Source organism: Rhopilema esculentum, chromosome 11 (genome assembly GCF_057945365.1).
Source record: "Rhopilema esculentum isolate cy_ngs chromosome 11, ASM5794536v1, whole genome shotgun sequence".
In the NCBI taxonomy this organism is placed as follows: domain Eukaryota; kingdom Metazoa; phylum Cnidaria; class Scyphozoa; order Rhizostomeae; family Rhizostomatidae; genus Rhopilema; species Rhopilema esculentum.
In genome coordinates, this window is record NC_142825.1 from 17,051,472 (window position 1) to 17,074,945 (window position 23,474).

At 40.0% G+C, this 23,474-nt stretch overlaps 3 protein-coding genes across 3 annotated transcripts; 2 read left to right on the plus strand and 1 right to left on the minus strand.

Moving 5' to 3' along the window:
• The first annotated feature begins 6,484 nt into the window (after positions 1 to 6,484).
• LOC148959143 (uncharacterized) lies at positions 6,485 to 10,966 on the plus strand. Its single transcript, XM_089111458.1, has 3 exons — positions 6,485 to 6,749; positions 6,965 to 10,364; positions 10,462 to 10,966. Exons 1-3 carry the CDS (start codon positions 6,485 to 6,487, stop codon positions 10,964 to 10,966), a joined length of 4,170 nt encoding a protein of 1,389 aa, XP_088967584.1.
• A 2,723-nt stretch (positions 10,967 to 13,689) lies between these two features.
• LOC135693487 (uncharacterized) lies at positions 13,690 to 19,371 on the plus strand. The gene is made up of 8 exons (XM_065211992.2): positions 13,690 to 14,506; positions 14,989 to 15,265; positions 15,473 to 16,209; positions 17,534 to 17,720; positions 17,879 to 18,118; positions 18,305 to 18,476; positions 18,869 to 19,020; positions 19,190 to 19,371. The coding sequence occupies exons 1-8, from the start codon at positions 13,991 to 13,993 to the stop codon at positions 19,369 to 19,371; spliced, it is 2,463 nt and encodes an 820-aa protein (XP_065068064.2). The 5' UTR covers positions 13,690 to 13,990.
• Positions 19,372 to 19,462: 91 nt separating this feature from the next.
• Positions 19,463 to 20,894, minus strand: LOC135693498 (uncharacterized). Its single transcript, XM_065212005.2, has 3 exons — positions 20,689 to 20,894; positions 20,228 to 20,446; positions 19,463 to 19,625 (listed from the first exon to the last, which is right to left on the minus strand). The coding sequence occupies exons 1-3, from the start codon at positions 20,892 to 20,894 to the stop codon at positions 19,463 to 19,465; spliced, it is 588 nt and encodes a 195-aa protein (XP_065068077.2).
• Between the last annotated feature and the right edge of the window lie 2,580 nt (positions 20,895 to 23,474).

Consider the following 23,474-nt stretch of genomic DNA (forward strand, 5'->3'; position numbering starts at 1 on the left):
TGTTTTGTGAAATGGAAATTCACAATAGAGAGTATTTTTACAGGTAAGTCCCCTACAAACATACATTAGCGTCCATTGAAAATATTTGCCAAATTTCAACCTGTGTTTCACTTATTTGGTCAACTTCCTTTTTAGGACATTGCAAATAACTTACACGTCAATTATGTATTATTTATTCTAAACATGAAAGTATAATTGGCCTGTATAAATTTGAATAAGAAATTACCGAGTACTTGTTCAGATAAGGCTTATTGCTGTATTCTTGAACTCGATTATTATGATTGACATAAAATAACCATCAATTGATTGCAGCTCAAACTTTTCTGCATATGTTTTAGATACCTAAGAATGTCACCTGAGCGATTTCAACATTTATTAACACTCGTTGGACCCCGTTTGGGAAAGAAAAAATGTAGGAGTCGTCAAATCATTTCGCCATCAGAACGCCTTGTTATCACTCTCAGATACTTGGCAACTGGGGACTCACAGCAGTCACATTCTTTCAATTTTCGTGTTGGCAAGGCTACAGTGTGTCATATCATTCGTGATACTTGCAAAGCACTTTGGACAGAGTTACATGCAAAATATCTCAATGCACCAGACACAGAGGAAGATTGGAAGGAAATTGCTAGAGGTTTTGAGAGAGAATGGAACTTTCCCCATTGCATTGGTGCTCTAGATGGGAAGCATGTAGCAATGGAGTGCCCAAAAAATCAAGGGTCAAATTTTTTTAACTATAAGGGGTTTCACAGCATGGTGTTAATGACTGTATGTGATGCTAACTATTGCTTCACAATTGTAGATATAGGAGGGTATGGAGGAGACAACGATGCCTCAATTTTTGGGGGTTCAGAGATGGGTATGGCTTTCAAAGAGGGAGAAATGGATATCCCCAAACCAGATACCACTGATGGTTTTACTCTACCATATGTTCTTGTTTCTGATGAACTTTTCAAGCTGGAGCCCTGGTTGATGAAACCATTTCCTGGACAAAATCTAGATGTAGGGAAGATGATCTATAACTATAGATTGTCAAGGTGTAGAAGAACTATTGAAAATGCATTTGGCATACTGGCAGCTAGATGGCGGATTCTCAGAAGGTCTATCCGGGCAAGTGTTTCAACTGTTGAAAATATAACAAAAGCTTGTGTTTGCTTACACAACTATTTGATGCAAACTGATAATGCATTTTATGCACCCAAAGGCTTTGTAGATGCTGAAGACAATAGTGGCAATCTGATACCAGGTACCTGGCGATCATTGGTGGAGAAAGACCAGTCAGCTCTAAAGCCTGTTAAAAGAGCTGGTAGCAATAACTACACAATTAATGCCAAGTTGATCAGAGAAACTTTTAAAAATTACTTTATAAGTGAGCCTGGCTCAGTGTCTTGGCAGCTTCAGAATGTAACAAGCTGTGGTAAAAAGAACTGAACATTTTCTAGCAAACTGTTGATAAAAAATAAAGCATATTTACTTTCCTACCAGTATTAGGTCACTCAACACCTACACCAAAGTTCCAGTGAGGTAATCACTGATTTTAAATGCATACAGGCCATCTAATATCATCCCCCCTATCAGTTCTGAAAAAATTTGATTGTGTGCCCTTTGGTGCCTAATAGAAGGGGGGTTGGAATAAGCAGGGGGGGTTGGAAAAATCTCCAAAACATAATAAGTGGGTGGGATGGAATAGCTGGGGGGTTGGAAAATTCCCAGAAACTTAATAGCCGGGGGGCAGGAGATAGCAATAATTTCTAAAGATGAAATTTTTTATAACATACCAACGAAACTGTAATAAAACAGAAGATATGAGCAAAATATGATGAAAAAGTTTTTGTTAATAAAAAGTTTTCCAGTTGTTCACATCTTCTCGAGAATGTCAAAAATGTTTAACTTCAAAAAAGGAAAAGCTGAAATATAATTCTAGTGAGAAATGCAATTATCAAAAAATATAATTCTGATATTTGTCTTGGGCAGATTGTATTTCAAAAATGTAATAGCCTGGGGTTGGAATAAGAATTTCCTGGGTGGAAAAAATTAAAAAATTGTTAAGTGGGGGGGATGTCTATTAGGCATCAAAGAGTACCCAGAAATCTAGATGCAATAACAGGTACATCTCTAATTTTATCTTTGGAGACTTGACCCAGTTCCAATTATCAATTCCAAATTTGTCCTAAAGTGACCCAATATAAATAGAATTGCTAAAGCATTAAAAAGTATCTAGATTTAACAATTGTGAAAAGTTTTTAAGCTAATATTGCTTTCAGTATTACAAAGATGTCAAATTGGTTTGATGCTTGTCACCTTCATCAGGTTGTTTCTGTTGCATTGACTGACTTAGATAACTCATGTAAGAGTGCTGCATGTATGGAGTGCCACTAGAGCTATTGTAATTCTGCATTGGATAGCTATATTGTTGGCTTTCATAGCGCTTCTCCATTGATATTTTGGTGACTGCAATATCATTAAACACTTTCATTATTTGGAATTTGGCCATTATCTTATAATGGGGCTCTAAATCCTTCAATAATCCAACTAAACTTAGGCAGAAATGACGATCCTCATCAGATTCGTCATCAATGTTAACAGGCTTTGCTTTTTCTGTCTCATTCTCTATTGCCCATTGTAAATTGGTCATTGTTTTAACCAATCCCTTCTCAATTTCTACACCAGATGTCTGCTTGTTGCTATCTTTTGACCATGCTCCTTTCTTTTGCCTCTCATTTCTCTGCCTTTTCACAGGAAATTCATCATCTTCTTTTCTGTGAACTTAAACTGCTGTGCTCTCCAGTGACATATGCAGAAGAGTTAAGCCCTTCTTCAATACTAATTTGTAATGGGGAGCCCTTACTCTCTTCTTGTGCACCAGAACTGCATGAGATGGGTGAAGTTAATGGTTCCAGAGCAATATCACCATTTGATATCCTACTATTGTTTCCTGGGCTGTGTGCATTAAAATTCTCTGCTTCATCTAATTCATGACTAGTATCTATGTCATCTTCCACATGCATCTGATTAGAGACTTCAGTGCATGCCTCAACATTGAATTGATCATGAACCCCTGGCCCTGTAGCTTTTGGATTCCTCTTAAAATTTGTTGTGCTTGCCCGGTGCTGTATATATGCCAGCAGCCACCGAAGGTGCTCATATTCTGGCTTTATCTCAGGAACATCAGCCACACCAGAGCCAGACCTGACAGATTTTTGTCGTTTTAAGTATTTGGAAAAATTTGTCCTAATGCTATTATAGCGGGTTGGGGCCTCCCTCCAATCAATGCTTAATTCTAAACCTATCTCCTTCCATGCATTCCGTTTTTTCAGGGGCAGTCTGTAATCTTTGCAGCCCTTGTCATATAGAGCGGGGTATTTGCGAACACAACTCATTAATGCTTCATTATCAATATAAATACTTTCCAGATTATCCCCTTCCTTTTGGCTTGCCATTTCTTACCTATCAAAATACACTAGATATTTTGCTGTAGTGCTTTTAATCTCTCTTCTTGAGCAAAACTTCGCGAAATACTTTTCGAAAAAAATTTTTTAACTCGAAACTGAGGCTGACATAAGCCTATCTTGATTGGTTACCATTAACAAAAGAGAACATGAGAACAATAGCTTGCCGAGGTTCTACTTAGATACCGGCATAGTTACCGGCAAGGTATGCGTTTCCATATGAAATTTCATGGTAGCGGCTGCCGGTGCCATGCCATAAGGATCGGAAAAAGTTGAAAATAATTCAACTTTTCAAGGTCGTTCCGGCACCTCAATTACCATGGCTGAGACTGCCGGCGGCACTTAGAAAAAACGTTTCCATATAAATTGAGGTGGCTGAGGCTGCCGTTGCCGATGGTACAGGCAACTTGAAAAGTGGTTTCCATATAAATTGAAATGGCTGAGGCATACCGTTACCGACGGTACAGGCAAGTGGTACCGGCACCTTACGGCTATATGGAAACCAGGCTTAATCTGGATTCCGGTTGCTGAATCCTAAAAGGTGGGATGTTGTTATTTTTTGTATCTTTATTTTAGTTGGCATGTACACAAAACGATAATAAATTTTGAATATATATTAACACTTACTAACCTGAAATTAACACCAAAAATACAAAATAAGGAACAAAAATTGACACATGTATTCTAACAGCTAGCCTACTATTACAATTGACTTAGTACTGAGCTTGATGTTCGCCTTAAAATTTGGCACAAATGAATGGTGATAATACAGCTGTGGACAATATGTGCACTACAATGTTCACCAACTTTTGGTTGGTGATCAAAACTACTCATGGCGGTGATGGGGGTAATCTACGTGTCACTATGCTGTGATCGTTGAGCCCATAGCAAAAGAAGGGCATAAGTGGAATATGAATATAAACTTTATCAAAATGTCAAACTCTCAATTACCTTGTTTTATTTCATGTAATAATTTCGGTAGTATTCTGGAGGCTAGGATTTCACTTCTTTAAAAAAGTTGGAAACAGGGCCTCTAACACGTCTAAAGGCGATCGTAGAAGACGCGCTTACTCCAATCAGAGATGCTATTATTGACTTACCAAGCAAAGACCTCTTTGATAATGCAATAGCAAAGATGACATTAGAAATCGAGAAAAAGATGACATATTATTGACATATATTGAGTATTACAGAAATGTACCATTTTCACTCTATGATAAATTTAGAGAAGAATTAGAAAAAATGGAGCATCTTGGTGTCATTAGAAAAGTAGAAAAGCCAACAGAACGGGTAAATTCTTTTGTTCTGGTTTTTCTGAGCTTTCTTCTTTGGTGCTTTGTCGTTATTGGCAACCCTCACAGGCCCATTGTGTGCATCACTTCCATCCAAAGATTGCAGAGAACCGTCATCAGCATCACTAGCAAGGCTGTGTTGTACTCATCCTCATCTTGGCAAATACAATTGAACTTTGGGAATGTTTTATAAAAAGCGAGAAGCTCCTCAGCACACCTGTAACTTTCCAGCTTGTATGCCTTGCAAAAACCCTTAAAGGCTTTCTGGAGATCACGGGAGGCCTTGTATTGTAGCAGGAGGTGAGGAAAGCGACTAGGGGCAAACTATCGTGAATTGGTAATTGGCTACTGATAGAGTTGAATGACTTTGAATGAAGAAAGTATATTAATCGCATTTTTCCTTTTTTGTGTTTGGATTTATTTTTATCTATTAGGCAACCTGATTACGTCTAGGGTATTTTAGAATCATCTGGTTGTTTGTATTTGTTGTTATGGTATTTAGTACGTAGATAATAAATATTTAGCTGGAGGCGTGTGTGTAACCTAGCGACATAGGGCCAACAGCGCCATATGATGTAATCCTTAGTGATGTAATGTAGCTAAATTAATCCTTTATATCGCTATATATTCAGTAGGAATTCGTTTCAGACTTCATTCGGTCGAGAGACACCATAGGCTCTATTTTAGATGCTACCTATGCTAGGGTAAAATCTACATGTGAGTAAAATCTATGTCACTCTAGACTATGATATCTATACAGTCTCTATTCGATTTACCTAATACAGTCCTCTTAAGTTAATCAATTGTTTTTTCTAACGAGTTTTAATTTAACGGGTAGTCAGAAGTTAGGCTGGCTAAGCGATTTCTGACATTTTGACCCACCGAGCCGGATATAAGGAACTACAAAGGAATGAGATGTCTCAACAACAAGAAAATCAAGAACTACAACAACGAGAAGAGTCTGAGCAGAGAGAACAAGAAGAAATCTACTCGCAATCACCAGCAATGATGTTTGGTATCAAGACCCCTGAGATCTTACTAGATCAGAGCCGAAAAATGCGAGATGTGGCGAAACAGACGCTGGACCTATTTCTAGATACAGTGGACGACGTTTTCCAGCGAAACCGGCCATCAGAGTTAAGAAGAACGAAGAAACGAATCAAAGAGAAGCTAGTTTCGTTGAAGAAACTGAATCAACAAATCAGTGAGTACATGATACAGATGGGTGTGTCTTGCGAAGAGGTGGCTCAGTTCAACTTCAGAAGCGAATCCGATTTGGACGCACACGAAGACACGATCGCAGACATCGAAGACGCACTACAGAGACTTGAAAAGAAGAAAGCACCAGAAATCAGAACTAACGTGGTGGCCCAACAGAATGCCAAGCTTCCAAAGCTGCAGATCAACGCATACGCTGGAGAACCTTTGAAGTGGAGGGAATTCTGGGAACAGTTCAAAAACAACATCCATTCAAGTTCTTTGGAAGCTACAACGAAATTCTCATACTTGAGAGAACTACTGATTGGTAAAGCATCTGCTGTCATCAGAGGGTTGTCCCTATCAGCTGAAAACTACGAAGTGGCTATTGATCTACTCCAACAAGAATTCGGAGATGATACAAGACTAAGAAGTGCGCACATAAAGGCCATTCGAGAAGTCCAGCCAGTCACCAACGCCCACCATCTGAAACAACTGAGGAGATTCTAGGAAGATGTTTCGATCAACTTTGCCTCCTTGAGATCCATGGGGTACGAAGCACACGTGATGTGTCTGGTGGAAGAAACCGTGATGAAGTTGCCACGCCCTATTCGATACGAGCTGACGAAAGATGACAGAAGTTGGACGAAATGGGATTTCACCAGATTCTTAGAAAGGTTGTGGATCTACCTGAAGACGTGTGAAGAAATCGAGCCAACAGAGACGTTAAGATTTGAACCATCATCATCAAGACGGCAAGTGGTGAATACGACAATAACAACACGGGTGAATGTATGCGTTTACTGCAAGGGTAGCCATAAAGCCTTCGAATGTACCAACGTCAGTAGTGTGGCGGAAAGAAAATCAATCCTTCAGAACCAGAAGCGGTGTTTCAATTGCACAAGAAACAACCACACCCTCAGAGAATGCAAAAGCCGGAATCTATGCTATCACTGCAAAGGCAAACACCATTCCTCGATTTGTCCCAGATCTGAAGCCAGCCGACCTTCTGCTGATCAACTATAGATCATAATGGACATATACAGAGTGGTCCAGCAGCCTATCAGACGGTCATTGCCAAAGTCGGAGGCCAAAGGTGTCGCATTCTACTCGATGGAGGAGGTGGCAAGTCATATATCAGCAGAGAGCATGGCAGGAAAATAGCAGGAAACCCAGTTGGCACCGAAAATCGAATCATTGGCACAGTAAACGGGGAAAAAGAGGTAAAGTGCCCTGTCTACAACCTTGAAGTTGCTGGAGTTGGCAAGGCAAATGGAAACAGATTCTCAACAGAATTCGCGGAGTTGGATCTTTACATGCTAACCTCGGTCCCGAACGCTCATCCAGAAAAACAGAGGCAGAAGTTTGCTCATCTAGAAGGAATATGGTTCTCAGATGTTCCCCAAGAAGACAGCCTACCGATCCATGCCATACTTGGAGTGAGAGACTATGCCCACATCAGAACTGGAAAAATGATCAAGGGAAATGATAACAAACCGATGGCCGAAGAAACCATACTGGGATGGACTCTAATGGGAGCGATTCAAGACCAGCAGTCGAACGCAAAACAGTCCGTGGCAAACCTGATGATCGAGCAGCCGAGATCCGTCCACGACGAATTCAGACAGCTCCATGACTTGGATGTTCTCGGCATTAAAGATAGCGGTGAAGATGTCTTTGAAGAGTTTAAAGACAGCATCTCAAGGGATGAGGAAGGCAGATACTCAGTGAAGCTTCCTTGGAAGAAGGGGAACTTTTTCTTGCCCAGCAACAAACAGATGTGTCAGGCACGATTGACAGGACAGCTCAAGAAACTGAAGAAATCGCCAGAAGATTTGAAGACATATGATGACGTCATTCAGCAACAGTTGAAAGACGGTAAAGTAGAGCCTGTACCAGAAAACCCAGATGGCAAGCATGTCCACTACCTACCACACCACACAGTGATCCGTAGAGAAGCTGAGACGACAAAGTTAAGAATTGTGTATGACTGCTCAGCGAAAGAACGCAAGTATGACAAGTCAATGAACGACTGCCTTCACATTGGACCTCCTCTACAGCCGCTCCTTCACGACATCTTAATCAGGTTCCGGATGTATCCAGTGGCACTGCTTGGGGACATTCAACAAGCATTTTTGCAAATCAAAGTTGACAAAGAAGATTGGGACGCTATGAGATTCCTGTGGCCTAAACATGTTTCGAAGGCAGATTCAGAGATACAAGAATTGCGCTTCACCCGGGTGATCTTTGGTTCAGGCCCCAGCCCTTTCCTTCTTGGTGCTACCATCAGACAGCACATGGAGCAATACAAAGTAGAAGACCCTGAATTTGTTGACCGTGTCACAAAGAGCCTGTTCGTGGATGATATGGTCTGTGGAGGAGCAAATACAGATGCAGTCAGCAGATTGAAGCAGAAACTGATCGAAAGATTTAAAAACGGTCACTTCAACATGAGGAAATGGAAGTCAAATGTGTCAAAACTGAGAGACCAAATTACTCCAACATCAAGATACAGCGAACAGACTGCGACGCAACCACGGACTGGCAGCACCAGCAGGAACAATGCAAAAGAGAAGGTCTTGGGAGTCACTTGGAATCAAAAAACCGACGTCATAGGTGTCAGCTTCGAAAAAGTCTCAACAATGGAACATGAACCTACACAACGAGGAATTCTAAGAACCGTGGCAGCGATCTACGATCCAATTGGAAGTGCAAGCCCCATCACTATCTTGGCAAAGATCATTTACCATGAAGTGTGTATGCGAAAGTTTGGTTGGGATGGAGAGATTTCAGCAGACTTACTCAAACGGTGGAAGAAATGGCTGGCGAATTTCAAAGATCACCCAGTTCTCACATTCGATAGATGTTTAATTGCACACCCACAAGAACGAATTGAAAGCATCGAAATCCACGGATTCGCAGATTCGAGTGTAGCAGCATGCTGTGCAGTGATCTATTTGAAGATTACACAATCAACTGGAACTTATGTGAAGCAGCTCACAGCGAAGGCAAGAATAGCCAAACCCAACACATCGGTACCAAGACTAGAACTAGTCGGTGCCCAGATGCTAACCAAATTGATTCAGAACGTGAAATCAGTATTGGAACTCGATGTATCGCAAACCTATGGATGGCTGGATAGTAAAACCGTACTTTGCTGGCTTGAAAACAATGGTGAATGGAAGCAGTTCGTTCGTAAACGAGTCGATCAGATTCTGGCTGCAGAGGTGAAATGGATGTACTGCCCTACTGAGTTCAACCCAGCAGACCTTGGAACGAGACGAACGACTGCAGCTAAACTACAGCATTGTGACAAATGGTGGGAAGGACCGACATGGCTCACGAAAAGAGAAAACTGGCCGACCCAACCTCAAGCAATAGCGAGTGACGAAGCCAAAGCGGAGATGAGACAAGCTACAGCAGTTATAGCAACAACCGAAGTGACCCTGGGAATAAGCAGCTTCATAGATCCAAGAAAGTACAGCAGTGGGAAGAAACTTTTCAGAATAACAGCCTGGATCTGGCGTTTTGTAAACAAACTGAAAGGAAGATCACTAGAAACAGCGGAAGCTCTGACTATCAGAGAAATCAAAGCAGCAGAAGATGCTTGGATCAAGGATATTCAGAATCAGCACAAGCCAACAAGCGAACAAGTAAACCAGCTTGGCCTCAGAGTTGATGGAAACGGTATACTAAGATGCTTTGGACGATTCCAACAGCACGAAGATCAGCAACCGATCTATCTGCCGAAACAGCACCACCTCACCAGCCTTTTGATTATGGATTCTCACAGACGAGTGTTGCATATGGGGGTGGCATCTACACTGGCAGAGATTAGGAGCAGATTTTGGGTGCCTAAAGGACGGCAAGAAGTAAAAAAGATGATCAGATCATGCAACCATTGCAAACGCTACAGTGCAAAGCCTTATGAACAGCCGGCAACAGCACCAATTCCTGACTTCAGAGTGACACCTGGCTACGCATTCCTAACTACAGTCATTGATTTCGCTGGACCTTTCTACTGCAAAGACGGAAGGAGACAGAAGAAAACCTACATTACTCTCTTCACCTGTGCTACATCAAGAGCCGTATACATCGAACTTGTAGAGGATCTAACAGCTAAAACATTCAGGAAAAGCCTAAAGTCACTGATGACTCGGAGGGGAACACCGCAGCTAATAGTATCGGACAACGCCAAAACGTTCCAAGCAACTGCAAGATGGCTTCAGTCAATAGTTAAAAATGAAAGGGTCCGAGACTTACTTCAAGAGCAGAAGATCAACTGGAGATTCAACCTATCGAGATCCCCATGGTGGGGCAGTTTCTTCGAGAGAATGATCGGGATGGTGAAAACTACTCTCAAGAAGACCCTTGGCCTAGCGAATCTTACGGTTAGCGAGTTACAAGAAGTTCTGCTGGACATCGAGTTCTGCTTAAACAACCGGCCACTGACTTACCAAACGGATCAGCTAGATGACGAAGTGTTGACTCCTAACCACTAACCATCTTGTCCATGGCCGGAGAATCAGACCAATCAGAGAGGAAGAGATATTCAGCAACGAAGACAAGATCCCAGCAAGAAAGAGACTAAGGTACCTTCAGAACTGCAGAGAGAAGTACTGGAAGCGGTGGTCACAAGAATACTTAACCAGTCTCAGAGAATACCACAAAATACACCACGGAGGGTGCAACGAAATAACGGTTGGAGACATTGCATTGGTGAAGGATGAAAACTTAACGAAAAACAAATGGAAGCTCGGGAAGGTTCTTCACATAATCCGCGGTAGAGATGGCATTGAAAGGGGTGTTACGTTGAAGACTACCACAAGAGGCAGAACGTACGAAATAGATCAACCTGTTCAGAACTTGTATCCTTTGGAACTTAGAGCAGATTCGGATGAGAAGAGGGTTCAAGAAACGCGGGAAACGGGAGAAGTAGCCGACGCAAGGCCAAAACGGAAAGCAGCCCTCGATGCGAAGAGTGTGATCAAAGCGACTCAGATGCTGGAAGAAGAAAATCAAACCTAACTTTGACTTGGGGGTGGTGTATCGTGAATTGGTAATTGGCTACTGATAGAGTTGAATGACTTTGAATGAAGAAAGTATATTAATCGCATTTTTCCTCTTTTGTGTTTGGATTTATTTTTATCTATTAGGCAACCTGATTACGTCTAGGGTATTTTAGAATCATCTGGTTGTTTGTATTTGTTTTTATGGTATTTAGTACGTAGATAATAAATATTTAGCTGGAGGCGTGTGTGTAACCTAGCGGCATAGGGCCAACAGCGCCATATGATGTAATCCTTAGTGATGTAATGTAGCTAAATTAATCCTTTATATCGCTATATATTCAGTAGGAATTCGTTTCAGACTTCATTCGGTCGAGAGACACCATAGGCTCTATTTTAGATGCTACCTATGCTAGGGTAAAATCTACATGTGAGTAAAATCTATGTCACTCTAGACTATGATATCTATACAGATTTACCTAATACAGTCCTCTTAAGTTAATCAATTGTTTTTTCTAACGAGTTTTAATCTAACGGGTAGTCAGAAGTTAGGCTGGCTAAGCGATTTCTGACACAAACAAATAAAAGCTTCCAGGTTTGCTCTTCTTGAATTGATTCGTTTTTCCGCTGGATACTTTATTGATTAAAACACAAAATATCTCTCAAATCCAATGATCTGACGCTGTCAAAGCTGGGTCATCCTTGATCTGCTCCATCATCCTGCGATTCGAATTCTCGTTGATTTCCACGCTACTTCTACAGGGTCAAAGTCTTTGCAATCTTCAATGGCTCTTCCCGTAGCTTATCAAGCTGAGCAATGGCACTATCAATCATGTTGACTGCCTGGCCAAAATTTATATCAATACTTTGAAGATATCGGCTTAATGGACCAGTAACAGAAAATATCTCTCTAAAAAGGTAGGCTGTAGCAACTAACTGCTTTGACTGGAAACATTCCAATAGCCCTGCAAAAGTGCACCGTTGATTTCCTTCAAATGAGGAGTCAGTTGAAACTGTCTTCAATGCGGACATTATGCATTTATAATGCTTTTAGACTGTACTCCCGGGAACTCCATCTAACAGTGTTGATTCGCTTCAAGGAAATCACTTTCAATTTCATCTCTTTCTGAATAGCTTCATAAAGGTCGTTGATCTTCTGTGATTTTCGGAACAAGTTGTAAAGCTTTTTGAGGTTATCAAAAAAAATGATTACTTCGACAGATGCTCCAGCAGAATCAGAATAATAATAATACGCCTAGAGCCCGACACGGGCAATACACTAGAAATACTAAATCAAAAAACAAATTTTATTTTAACCTAAATTTCCACTTATAATTTTCTTTCGAGCTCGGTGCTCTTTTCGTCTTTCATAGATCGCAATTCGATTTGCATTCACATTTTGACAGACATTTGCAATGGTTGTCTCCATAGTTGACGATCAACAACCACTTCTTGCCATTGGCCTAAGATTCTTCCAGATTAAAGAACGCTTTTGCACGTATCTTTATATCGTAGTTTCGGTCGACCAACAGAACGAGTGCCTTTGTCGAGCTGACCATACATAAGAGCTTTAACGGGATGATTGTCGTTCATTCTTGACACATGACCAAGCCAACGTAGACGATTTTTAATGAGTGTTATTTCTATATCGTCAACATCTGCTCGACATAGTACTTCTTCATTGCTTACAAAGTCACTCCATTTTATTCGGAGAATCTTCCTCAAATGCCGTTGCTGGACTGTGCGAAGCTGATTGATGTGGTGTCGATACAGTGTCCAGGTTTCAGAACCATACGTGAGAAGTGGTGTTAAACACTGAGCATACACTTTCAGTTTTGTCGATATGGTAAGGTCATGTGAGTCGTATACACGTTCACGGAGCCTGCCATACGCAGAAGACAAAGCTTGTATACATGTGATGAGCTCGGTGTTCATTGAACAATCGTTAGTAACAATGCTTCCAAGGTATTTGAAACGATTCAAACCGTCAATGAAAAACTCCTCTTCCGGACCAATGGACATTGTCTCAGTTTTCTTTATATTGATCGAAAGCCCCATTCGTTTAGCCGTGTTATTATAGGCGTTTAATAGAACCTGTAGTCCAAGTGCCGAGTCATTGAAGATTGCAATATCGTCAGCATATTGTGCTTCTCTGATGAAATCGATAAAGGTTTTCGTTTTGGCTTTCAATCTACTCAAATCGAAGAGATCACCGTCATACCGAAATCTGATTTTTACGCTGAATTGATGACCAATGGTTGCATAAGCGAGCAAGAGAAGTACAGCAGTGTAGATGCCATACAAGATGGGCGCTAGCTTGCACCCTTGCTTTACACCACTATTGTATTCAAACGGTTCTGTTAGGACACCATCTACAATTAGACGAGCATTAACTTCGGAATAGAGGCTTTGAATAAATCTGATGAATTTTGGAGGACAGCTGAGCTTTCCCAAGATTTGAAACAAAAAGTCTCTGTTGACGGTATCAAACACCTTGGTAAAGTCGACAAAAACAATATACATATTTTGTCGTTGCTCTCTGGTTTTTTCCATCAGTTGTTTCAGAGTAAAGATTCCGTCGATGGTACTTCTGTTCTCACGGTAGCCGGATTGGGACTGGGGATACACTTTGTCAGCTATACGTTTAAGCCTTTGCAGGAGAATGTCAGCAAACAACTTTCCTACAACACTTAGGAGGGAAATGCCACGGTAGTTTCCGCATTGACTTCGATCCCCTTTCTTAAAGGAGAAGTCCGGGATATTCACGATGTACAATAGAAAGGGGTAATTAAAGGTGAAAAAAGTCATCGTGAAAGAATTTTTTGGCTATGGTTTTTTATTTTCGAGTAATTGCGCAATTACCGGCTCGTTCTTTGCCTAAAAATGGTCGGATCTTTTTCGTTTCCGAGAATTAATCCCCCTATTGTGACGTCAAAGATGATCACTGCATTTGCACGCGATCACCAAACGGTATTAAAGACGTGTCTTGAATTCATTCTGTCACTCGTATTTTGATTCCGTTTCGAACATTTAAAAGCTGAAAATGGTACACTGCAGTGCATACAACTGTTTGGCAGACAGTAGAAAAAGGAAAGGAGATGAAGACGCAGTAGCAGTCCCCGAAAGTGGAGCGTCAAGGGAAGCTGTTGGGATAAGGCCTAGGCAACGAAAGAGTTTCTTTAGGTTTCCATCCGATTCTGCCCTACGGAAAGTTTGGGTTGCCAAACTTAATTTGGTAAATTTTAAAGTAAAACCTCATTCAAGGCTGTGTCGAGACCATTTCGAAGAGAATCAATTTGAAATAGGCCCAAAAAGGATTTCGTCGCTGGGACTGACTGGGATCAAGCGGCTCTCCCTGAAAAGCGATGCAGTCCCAACAATATTCGACAAAGGTTCGCCAAAAGCGAGTGGACAAGTCAAAGGAAACAAAAAGTTTAAAAGAAATCCTGTCAAGAGACTCGAATCACGTTTTAAGTCGCATCTGTCGTCTAATTCCCCAAGTCCAAAAAAATCGCGTCCTAAGAAATATGGAGCATTTGTCAAGCGCCGGAGGCTCGAGGTAAGTTAAAATTTACCGCGTAATTTTCGATTAAAATTTCTTTACTAGTAGTTATATCTGTAATTTTTATATAAGCCATCCTTCTCCGCGGTGATTCAGTCTGGACTAGATTAACAAACGCACTGTGTTCGCACTGGAAAAAGTAGTTCTCAATAAAGCAGAATTTTGCTGGTTTTACAAACAACTGCTTTGATGTCTACTTTTATTAAGCCCCCTAAATCTTGATATCCCGAGGAGCAAGCAATAATGACTACCCCAGGGCCATCACACAAAGAATGACTAAAATAAAATCAACTACACATTGACTTAATCACGTTTTACAGAACTAAACACATATAAATTTGGTTTGACCTTGAAACTGAAGTCCCTTAAAAAGGTCATGAATCTTTCCCAGAGCCTTAACTACAAGATATTGTATGTATACTGTGAACCATAATAAAGATTTGATTTAAAGTGTAAAACCAGTCAGCCTTTCTTTTTAGATGATATCAGAAATTCTGGAAGAGGAAAAGAAGAAACCTTACGAATACACCCCCAGTGATTTTGTGGTTTCACCTTTGGTGTTGGTTGAGACAGAAGATGCTGTTACGGAACCAATACAAAACAAACAGGATAAGAACAAGACACCATTTGTTGACAAGTCAACTCAGCTGACAACCATTGCAGATGAAATGTGTGTTAGAAAAAGTTATGCAACACAAACACCTATCACATGGCATTTTCGTGGGACACAGACAAACCCCAGAATATGGTCACGTGGTAAGTATTCTGTATCCAGGACTTGGGGGCTTTACCTGATACATATCTGTAATGCCTTGATTAAACTTCTATATAACTTTTTTATGTCACTTCACAAGATGACCTTTTCATTATATTCTGGAAACCCCTGCCCCTTTGATCTTCCCTTTAGTTATTCCCATAGGCAGTTTATATATTGTATTAAAACGTTTTTTTAAATTTTTTAAGGCACTCAAACAGAAACACATGATACCACTCTGTCAATCATGGTTGATCAGCAAACACAGACAGATAACCATCAAACAAATCAGACGTCTATAACACCTGTTGATGAGATGGATGATGAATCTGATGAGGCACCAGCAGGGCAATCCACAATGGAAGATGAGGACTGGATAGGCACCACTGAAGAGTCTGATACTGAAGATTCAGAAAGTTCTGAATCTGAAGCTAATTTACAAGAACCAAAGACATACCTGGTTTTCGAATCTTGCATCATGTCACTTTTTGCAATTTGCAACATTTGTCTTGCCCCATGCACAAATATAAGAAAAACTCTTTGCGGGTCAATGTTGCGTATAGAGGCTGAATGCATTGAAGGGCACAAAAAGGTCTGGTATTCCCAGCCAATGCACAAGAAAATGCCATGGGGGAACTTACGAATAGCTGCTGCCTGTTTATTTTCTGGCAGCCAGCCTTCAAAAGTTATTTCTTTCCTCAAACATTTGAATATGGCAGGAATATCAAAAACAGTATACAATGCTATTCAGAGTGCATATCTCATACCATCTGTCTTTGCTGTTTGGGAAGAGTCTCAAAAGAAACTTTTTCAAAAATTACAAGGAAAGCAATTAGTTCTTGGTGGTGATGCACGTATGGATTCCCCAGGCTATTCTGCAAAATATGGGTCTTATTCCTTAATGGATCTGGAAAGTAATAAAATTATAGATACACAGCTGATTCAGGTATTAAAATTGCTATATATGCAGTCTACATTGTCTGTTAAAAAGCAGGGGCGGACGCAGAAAAAATCATGACCGTGGCACAAGAACAGTGGGGGTCCGGGGGGCTTAGCCCCCAGGATTTTTTTTGGGTGACCACGCCCTCTGGTCTTTCGGAAACGCCCAGTCTGAGCATACAGAGACCGGTATAGCTTTTATAGCGAAAACATAGTTACATTTAACGCAAAGCTGTCACCGCTCCTGTCGTTTTATCATTTAACAATACTGGCTCTATGTTTTCAACTTGCAAACAAATAACGATGCAAACTGATGTAGGCTAGTCACTGGACGCACTTAAATAATATACATTTACAAATTTATAAATAATGGCTAGTTCTTACAACTGACAGATCAAATTATTTTTATCTTTAGCCAGATCAAATTCTTGACAAATTAAACTAGGCATACTTTTGCGAATCTCCGACAGCTCGTCCACGAAAAGTTCCTTCAAAGCTGCATGGTCTCGCGATTTAATAAATTTTTCAACTATTCTTTGAATATTCATTGCCAAAGCAAGGGGAATCCTTGCAATAAACTCAAACTCGAACTCAATAAAATTCTTGCGTGCTGAATCGTTAGTTTCCTGCAGACCGAACACGTTTTGTTTGTTTTCAAGAGAGACTTATAAGGCACCCAGTATCACCGAAATCACAACTCGACAGCACATTTTTTAAATATTTGTGCCACGGTGCCACTTAATGAAAGAACATACGGAGCCTCGATGCAATTGATTTCAATACACATTTCTCGGGCCTCAACAGAAGCATACAGAGCCTCGACCGTGGCACAAGAACAAAAGCACAGCCATTTGGTCTCAAAACATATTGTTTAAAAATGTGCGCGCATATTTCTATTTATATCTAGTGTGGCACGATTGTTACTATCCATATTTGGTAGAGCCAATTATTCTTTGGTTAACAAAAGGCAAACAATAAGCAAATCCAATACGGCGTACTCCTAAATTGACAGCGGAGAGAGGGCGTGATAGATAGACGCTGAAGCGAAGGGGAAGTGTTAGACAGCAAGGAACATATCAGGATATTTAGAACAGTCCATTATTTTCCAAATTTTAAATTTGGAAATCTGACCGTGGCACGTGCCACCGGTGCCACCGTCTGAATCCGCCCCTGAAAAGTGATGTTGATTTTTGTGGTGATCTCTTAAAAGTCAGGGAAATAAAGTCCTACTAGTCTTGACTATACCAATTTCTTATTTGAGTACATGTTATGACAAAAGCCCAACAAACATTTTTTAACGGGAAGGTAAACATTTTTATTATCTTTTCCAGAGTAATGAGGTTGGAGGAGCAGGCTTCATGGAATTAGAAGGTCTTAAGCGGGCTCTGGGCAAGATAGAGGGAGAAAAGATTGAGTACAGAGCACTTGTAACAGATCGTCATGGCCCTGTTAGAAAGTATATGAGACTGCAGAAGAAGGACAAACAACACTACTTTGATGTTTTCCATGTTGCAAAATGTGAGAAAAATTTGAAAGTTTGTTTAACTTCAATCCTAGTAAACATGAGAAACTTAAACAATTTCTTCCTTCAGCTTTTGCATTTCTTAATGTGATTAAGAAGAGTTTCTGCCATATGGGATTTTTTACCAGATTTTTTCTTTCCATTCTCTTTAAAGCAATTGGGAAAAAAGTTGAAAAAATTGGCAAAAAGAAAGGCAATGGTGCAATACTTGATTGGGTAAAAAGCATTAAAAATCATGTTTATTGGTGTGCAGCATCATCTATGGGTAGCACCATTGAAATGAAAGAAAAATGGCTGTCACTTCTTAACCATGTTGTCAATGTTCATGAAGGTCATGGGAGTTCTTACAAGAAATGTCCTCATGGCAAACTTGTGCGCAACTGGTTAAAAAAGAGTAAGTCATTTATTAAAAATTTTGAGTAAATTTATTTATAAGCATTTTCATTTTCTGATGTTATAATTGAGTTTAGATATTACCTTCAAAATATTTATATGTTATGTTTACATATGTTAGCTATGCGTATCTAACACTTCAAGTCAAATGAAACTTGTATTAATTGTATCATTTTGCAATTTCTAGGTCAGAAAGGATACAAAGAATTAAAGCATGTCCTCACAACAAAACGACTTATAAATGATGTTGCTAAACTTTCGCCATTAGAGCAAACCAGTGCATTGGAATCCTTCCACAATGTCATCATACGCTTTGCCCCCAAAAACACTCATTTCTTCTACCCATGTATGAAAGCAAGGTAAAAATATACAAACTTTCTTATTGATAATGATGTAAATTATGGTGAACAACATTAAGTGCAAATTTTTAAGTTTTTCAAACATTCTGTTTAACATTAGATTGAAACAGAAATGCAAAACAACACACAATATTTAATCCCTTCATTTTAATGGAAAAAAGTATGGTAACTGGTTTTAAATTAATTCCTCCACAGGGGTAGTATTTCTGGTGCCTTTATGGTTTTATTTGGTTCTTTGATAAGTTTATCAGAAATATTCATTTTTTTAAATGAATTCTTCTTCCATGAATGGGAATGTTTTAAGATTTAGGTAACTTTGACACAAATCCTTACTTATTATGTAAAACTATCATTCAGGAAAGTTGAAAAAATTGATTTTTGTTGTCCTACAGGATTTTTTTAGCTGTTCTCCATTTTAATGAGAACTCAGAAAGAAGCCAGGCATTAAATAAGACCTCTGGAGAAAGGCAGTGGAGAGTTACTTTTCGAAAGTTCAAGGATGGAGAAGGTACTGTTCAGCAAGTTAAGGAAGGAGTTTCTTATGGTGAATATAATTTCTTTCAAACTCTTGTTCACTCTTGCTTACAACAATGTTACAAAAATTTATGAATATTTAAAGGATTTCTTTTGCACCACTATCAAATTTCAAAGGTAAATGCTATTTTCTGTTTACTGATTAAAATCAAAAGTCAATTACTGAATTTTCTTTTCAGAATACGTAACTGCATTGATAAAGAAGGCAGTTGAGTTGAGAAGAAAACAGCCAAACATGCTACATGCTGCAAAAGAAGCTCCTTCGTCTTGTGATACTCCAGCCTTTCTTTCGGATAAGCACAAAAAGATGTCAAAGGCAGAGGCAATTGAAAGGCATCACACAAGATTTGCAAAATTATAAATGTGTATTTAATTTCTCTACACAGCAGCTAGAAGCAGTAAATTCTTTTCCGGGTTAAAATTTAAAATATAATCATTTTTGCATTTAAATCTTAGATGTCCAGTTTTGGGTATTTAAAGCCGGTATATTCATTTGAAGGAAATTTTTTCCTTATGGAGCAGACAACACAAGCAGGCAGTTTTTCTCGTCTGTGCTTTCCAAGTCTGTGCCAAATCCATCTTACAAACTGTCGGTAGCTGATGTATCGAAACAATCTGGAATAGATAAATGAGAAAAAGGTTTTTTAACCACATGGCCAATTTGTGCTAGACAAAACACCTATGAATAGGACCTCCTGAAAAATACCTAGTGATTGATGTAGAAAGAAAATTCATCATATTTTTTCTCAAATTCATTCCAGATTTTCTAAACAACATGTTACCTTCCTACATAAAATGTGTACATAGAACAAAAAATTGTACAGTGACTAGATTATTCATATCAAGGGAATTTTTCTTTTCATATGTTAATTTGTAATGATGATAACTCCTGCAGGTAAATTGATGAAAGGGGTGCTCATATAAACAATTGCAAAGACGTCAGAATTGGGTGCACTAGGGATCAGGGACATGTGTCTCGAAATTTGAAAAAGTGCCCCTTCTCACAAGTGTCCTTTTTGCATATTTTAGAAATGTTAGATTTGTAGATTCCAACCTATTACATTTAATGAAAAATCTAACTCTAATTCTTCAGTAGGTATATAGTCATTTGTACTCTTAGGATAATTGCAGTTTTATGAGATATACCAGTGTCTCCCCCTTGCTGTGCCCTCTAACTATTTAAAATGCTTCAGATATAATATGTAATTATAACTTACTCAAATGTTGGTGTATCATCCAAGTAAGTTTCATCCTCAACATACTGGTAGATTGCTGTCAATATTACTGCTGTATTTAAGCATACGGTCTTAAAATCTTCGTCTTCGCCTATACATTGTAAGTTCTTGTCATCTGCCTTTAGCCGCACCCTGTAAACTTCACGACAACACAAACTCTCACGGCCGGTAGGCATACGTGTGCACTTCCCGCATTGGCACCTAAAAATGTTTACAAACGGGAGATAAACTGAAATTTATGTCATCGTTCTACTGTTACTGGCCTCCGGTCAATAAGGCATATCAAAGTTAGTCTCTATCTAGAGATCTCTATTAATAGGCCTAGCTAATGAATGACCATACTGTTTTAGTCAATAGTCAAAACATGACAAAAAAGGCAAAAATCCGAACGCCCGCATTCAAAAACATAACAAAGTGCAAAGGTATAGGTGAAATCAACATACCACTCAGTATTTCCGATTCTTTCTAGATTTACATCAGGCATCTCTTCTTCCTCATCGCTATCGCCAGTTGATCCCTGCCCAGTTGAGAAACTATCCTCTCGCTCTAATCCGTCAGCACCAGGTTCGAACATAAATGGTTCAATCTGAAGTCTTCTGATCGTTAAACGTTCGTCTTCAAAGATTTCATCTTCATGACCTTGCGCCATTTCCACAAAAACAATTTTCTTTAAACGGTTCTCACGTTTTGTAGCGATACTATTAGTACTATTGCTCAACACCACTGATCACCTTTGACGTCACAAAGCGTGAACGCTCTACCGCGGGACAAAGCGCAATCAATCCCGTCCTTTTTCGGGATTCGACCCGCATTTTGTCTTTCGGTTCTAATTTCTCAGAAACAAGCCCGAATTTTGAAAAATAAAGATTGCTAATGAATTCAGCACCTCAAAAAACCCCTTGTAATGGTAACTTAATATTATCCCGGACTTCTCCTTTAAAGAGAATAGTGATGTTTGGGTCAGTTACTTCGGATGGCATGTTCTCAGTAATCCAAAACATTGAGATTATGGCAAAGAGAAAAGCTTTCAGTGTATTTCCTCCGTGTACGAGAACTTCGGGAAGAACGCCGTCGGGACCAGGGCTTTTACCAAGCTTTGTGTTTTTTAGTGCAGTGTCAAGTTCCTCTTCTGTTAATGGGAGGTCGAGGGAGTTATCAATGGGAAGCTGCTCAATTTCGTCAATGAGGCTATCGTCATCATCAGTAGGTTGATTGAGGAGTTCGTCAAAGTGTTCCACCCATCTCTTTTTGATATTGGTGGATGACGTGAGAAGGTTGCCGTCTTTGGAACGAAAAGGGTGAGTCGACTTGCTCCTAGGACCATAGACTTTGCTGACAGTTGCATAAAACTCTCGGTGATTCTTGGACTGGGCATATCGTTCAGCTTCTACAGCTCTTTCGTAGAACCATTGATTTTTCAGTTGTCTTATTCGTTCACGCAATTCGTTCCGATTCAAGCGTTTATCTTTCAGGAGTCGTTGTATCTCTTCGTCGTGTTCGTCAAACCAATCATTTGCTACTTTTTTCTTTTGATCAAAGGTGTGTTTTGCTGCTTCTTGTAAAATCGTTTTAAATTCTTCCCAGTCGTGTCTACAATTCGGTAGATTCTCATCAAGAAACGATTGCAGGCGTTGCTTCTTCTCTGGCGTCAATGTGATGTCGAACTTTTTAGGAGGCTTTGTCCCTTTCTCTCTACGATGAATTCGGAAGTTGCAGCTTGACATTAACAACTTATGATCCGTGAGACAATCAGCATTTGGGTCGATTTTGGTGACATTGATGAATTGTTTTGGTGGTAATGTTTCGATCGTGGATGCTGCCAAGTGGTTTTTAAAGAGTCTTTCAATTGAAACATGGTTCCCATGACAGATAATTGGTGTCTGGCGCAAAATTCAAGCAACATTAGACCGTTGGAGTTCATATTTCCAATACCATGTTTACCGATTATGGAGGGCCAAGATGACCAATCTTTTCCAACACGAGCATTTAGATCACCAAGCACAATTATTTTGTCGTTTCTAGCATTCTCTAAGCAATCACCTAACTGTTCATAAAACTGTTCTTTTTCCTCTTGACTTCTTTGCATGGTGGGTCCATACACACTGATGAGCGTCAAATAATCGTCATCTTTTAACAATACTCGCAGTGTTGAGAGACGATCATTTATAGGGATTGGGTTCAGATCGGATTGGATAAGAAGTTTGTTGCGTATCGCAAAGCCAACACCAGCTTCTTTCTTGACACTCCCACTCCAAAAGATTGTATGACTTATCTCCACAAGGTTCCCTGTTCCAGGTCGACGAACTTCACTTAGTGCACAAATATCGATTGACGACTTTAAAGTTCTTTAGATATAATGGCTGTTGCGCGTTCTGGTCTGATCGAAGCATCGCTGTCATTTGTTGTTCTTACATTCCATGCACCAAGCTTTAGATAGAGTGATTTGCACGGATTTCGCTTCTTTTTCACCATGGCCGTGACCTGTGGCGCATCGGTTGCCCCGGGTGCGGTAGCTTGGTCGGTTAAATTCAAATCTGCTTCCATCATTTTATTTGAGTGAGGCTGCACCTATGATGACGACACTAAACGGTGCACGATAGTGTCCCTTGGCAGAAGATCACATTGACCAGTGGCACAACAAAGTTGAGACAACTGCATGATGCTTCTGTTGTTTTTTTGCCATGGATGTTGCCGAGTTGACAGTGCATTCATGCCAGGTGCCAGCGATGTTGCCGAGTTGACGAAGACATCACTGCCGAGTGCCGGAGCTGGTGTCGAGTTGGTAGCCAGAACCGCCATTGTCGTACCCTGACACGGGGGGCTACGGGTAGGATAGCAAATGTTATCAGAGTTCACAGCCCCAACTGTGAACACCCAGGCTAGTGGAGGGAAGGAGTCGCCCTACTTCTCCATTCTAAAGCCGGCCCTAGGCCCGACAATAGCCACTGCCCTAAGCAGAATCAGAGAGAACAAGATTATCTGTTTGTGCAATGTACATACAGGACATGCGCTCTAACTTTCTCTTTAATAATCGCTTGCAACCCATTTTAGCAGCCACTCATATAAGATGCACCATCATATGTTTGGGCAACCAATTTTGCAAATAAGATTTCTTTACCAGTAAGAGCGGTCGCTATGCAGATGTATATCTCAAGTGCAGTTGTTCCTGGTGCTCTTTTACAGAACAAAAGGTGTTCTGAGCATTGATCAGCTCTCGTAATTACTCTAA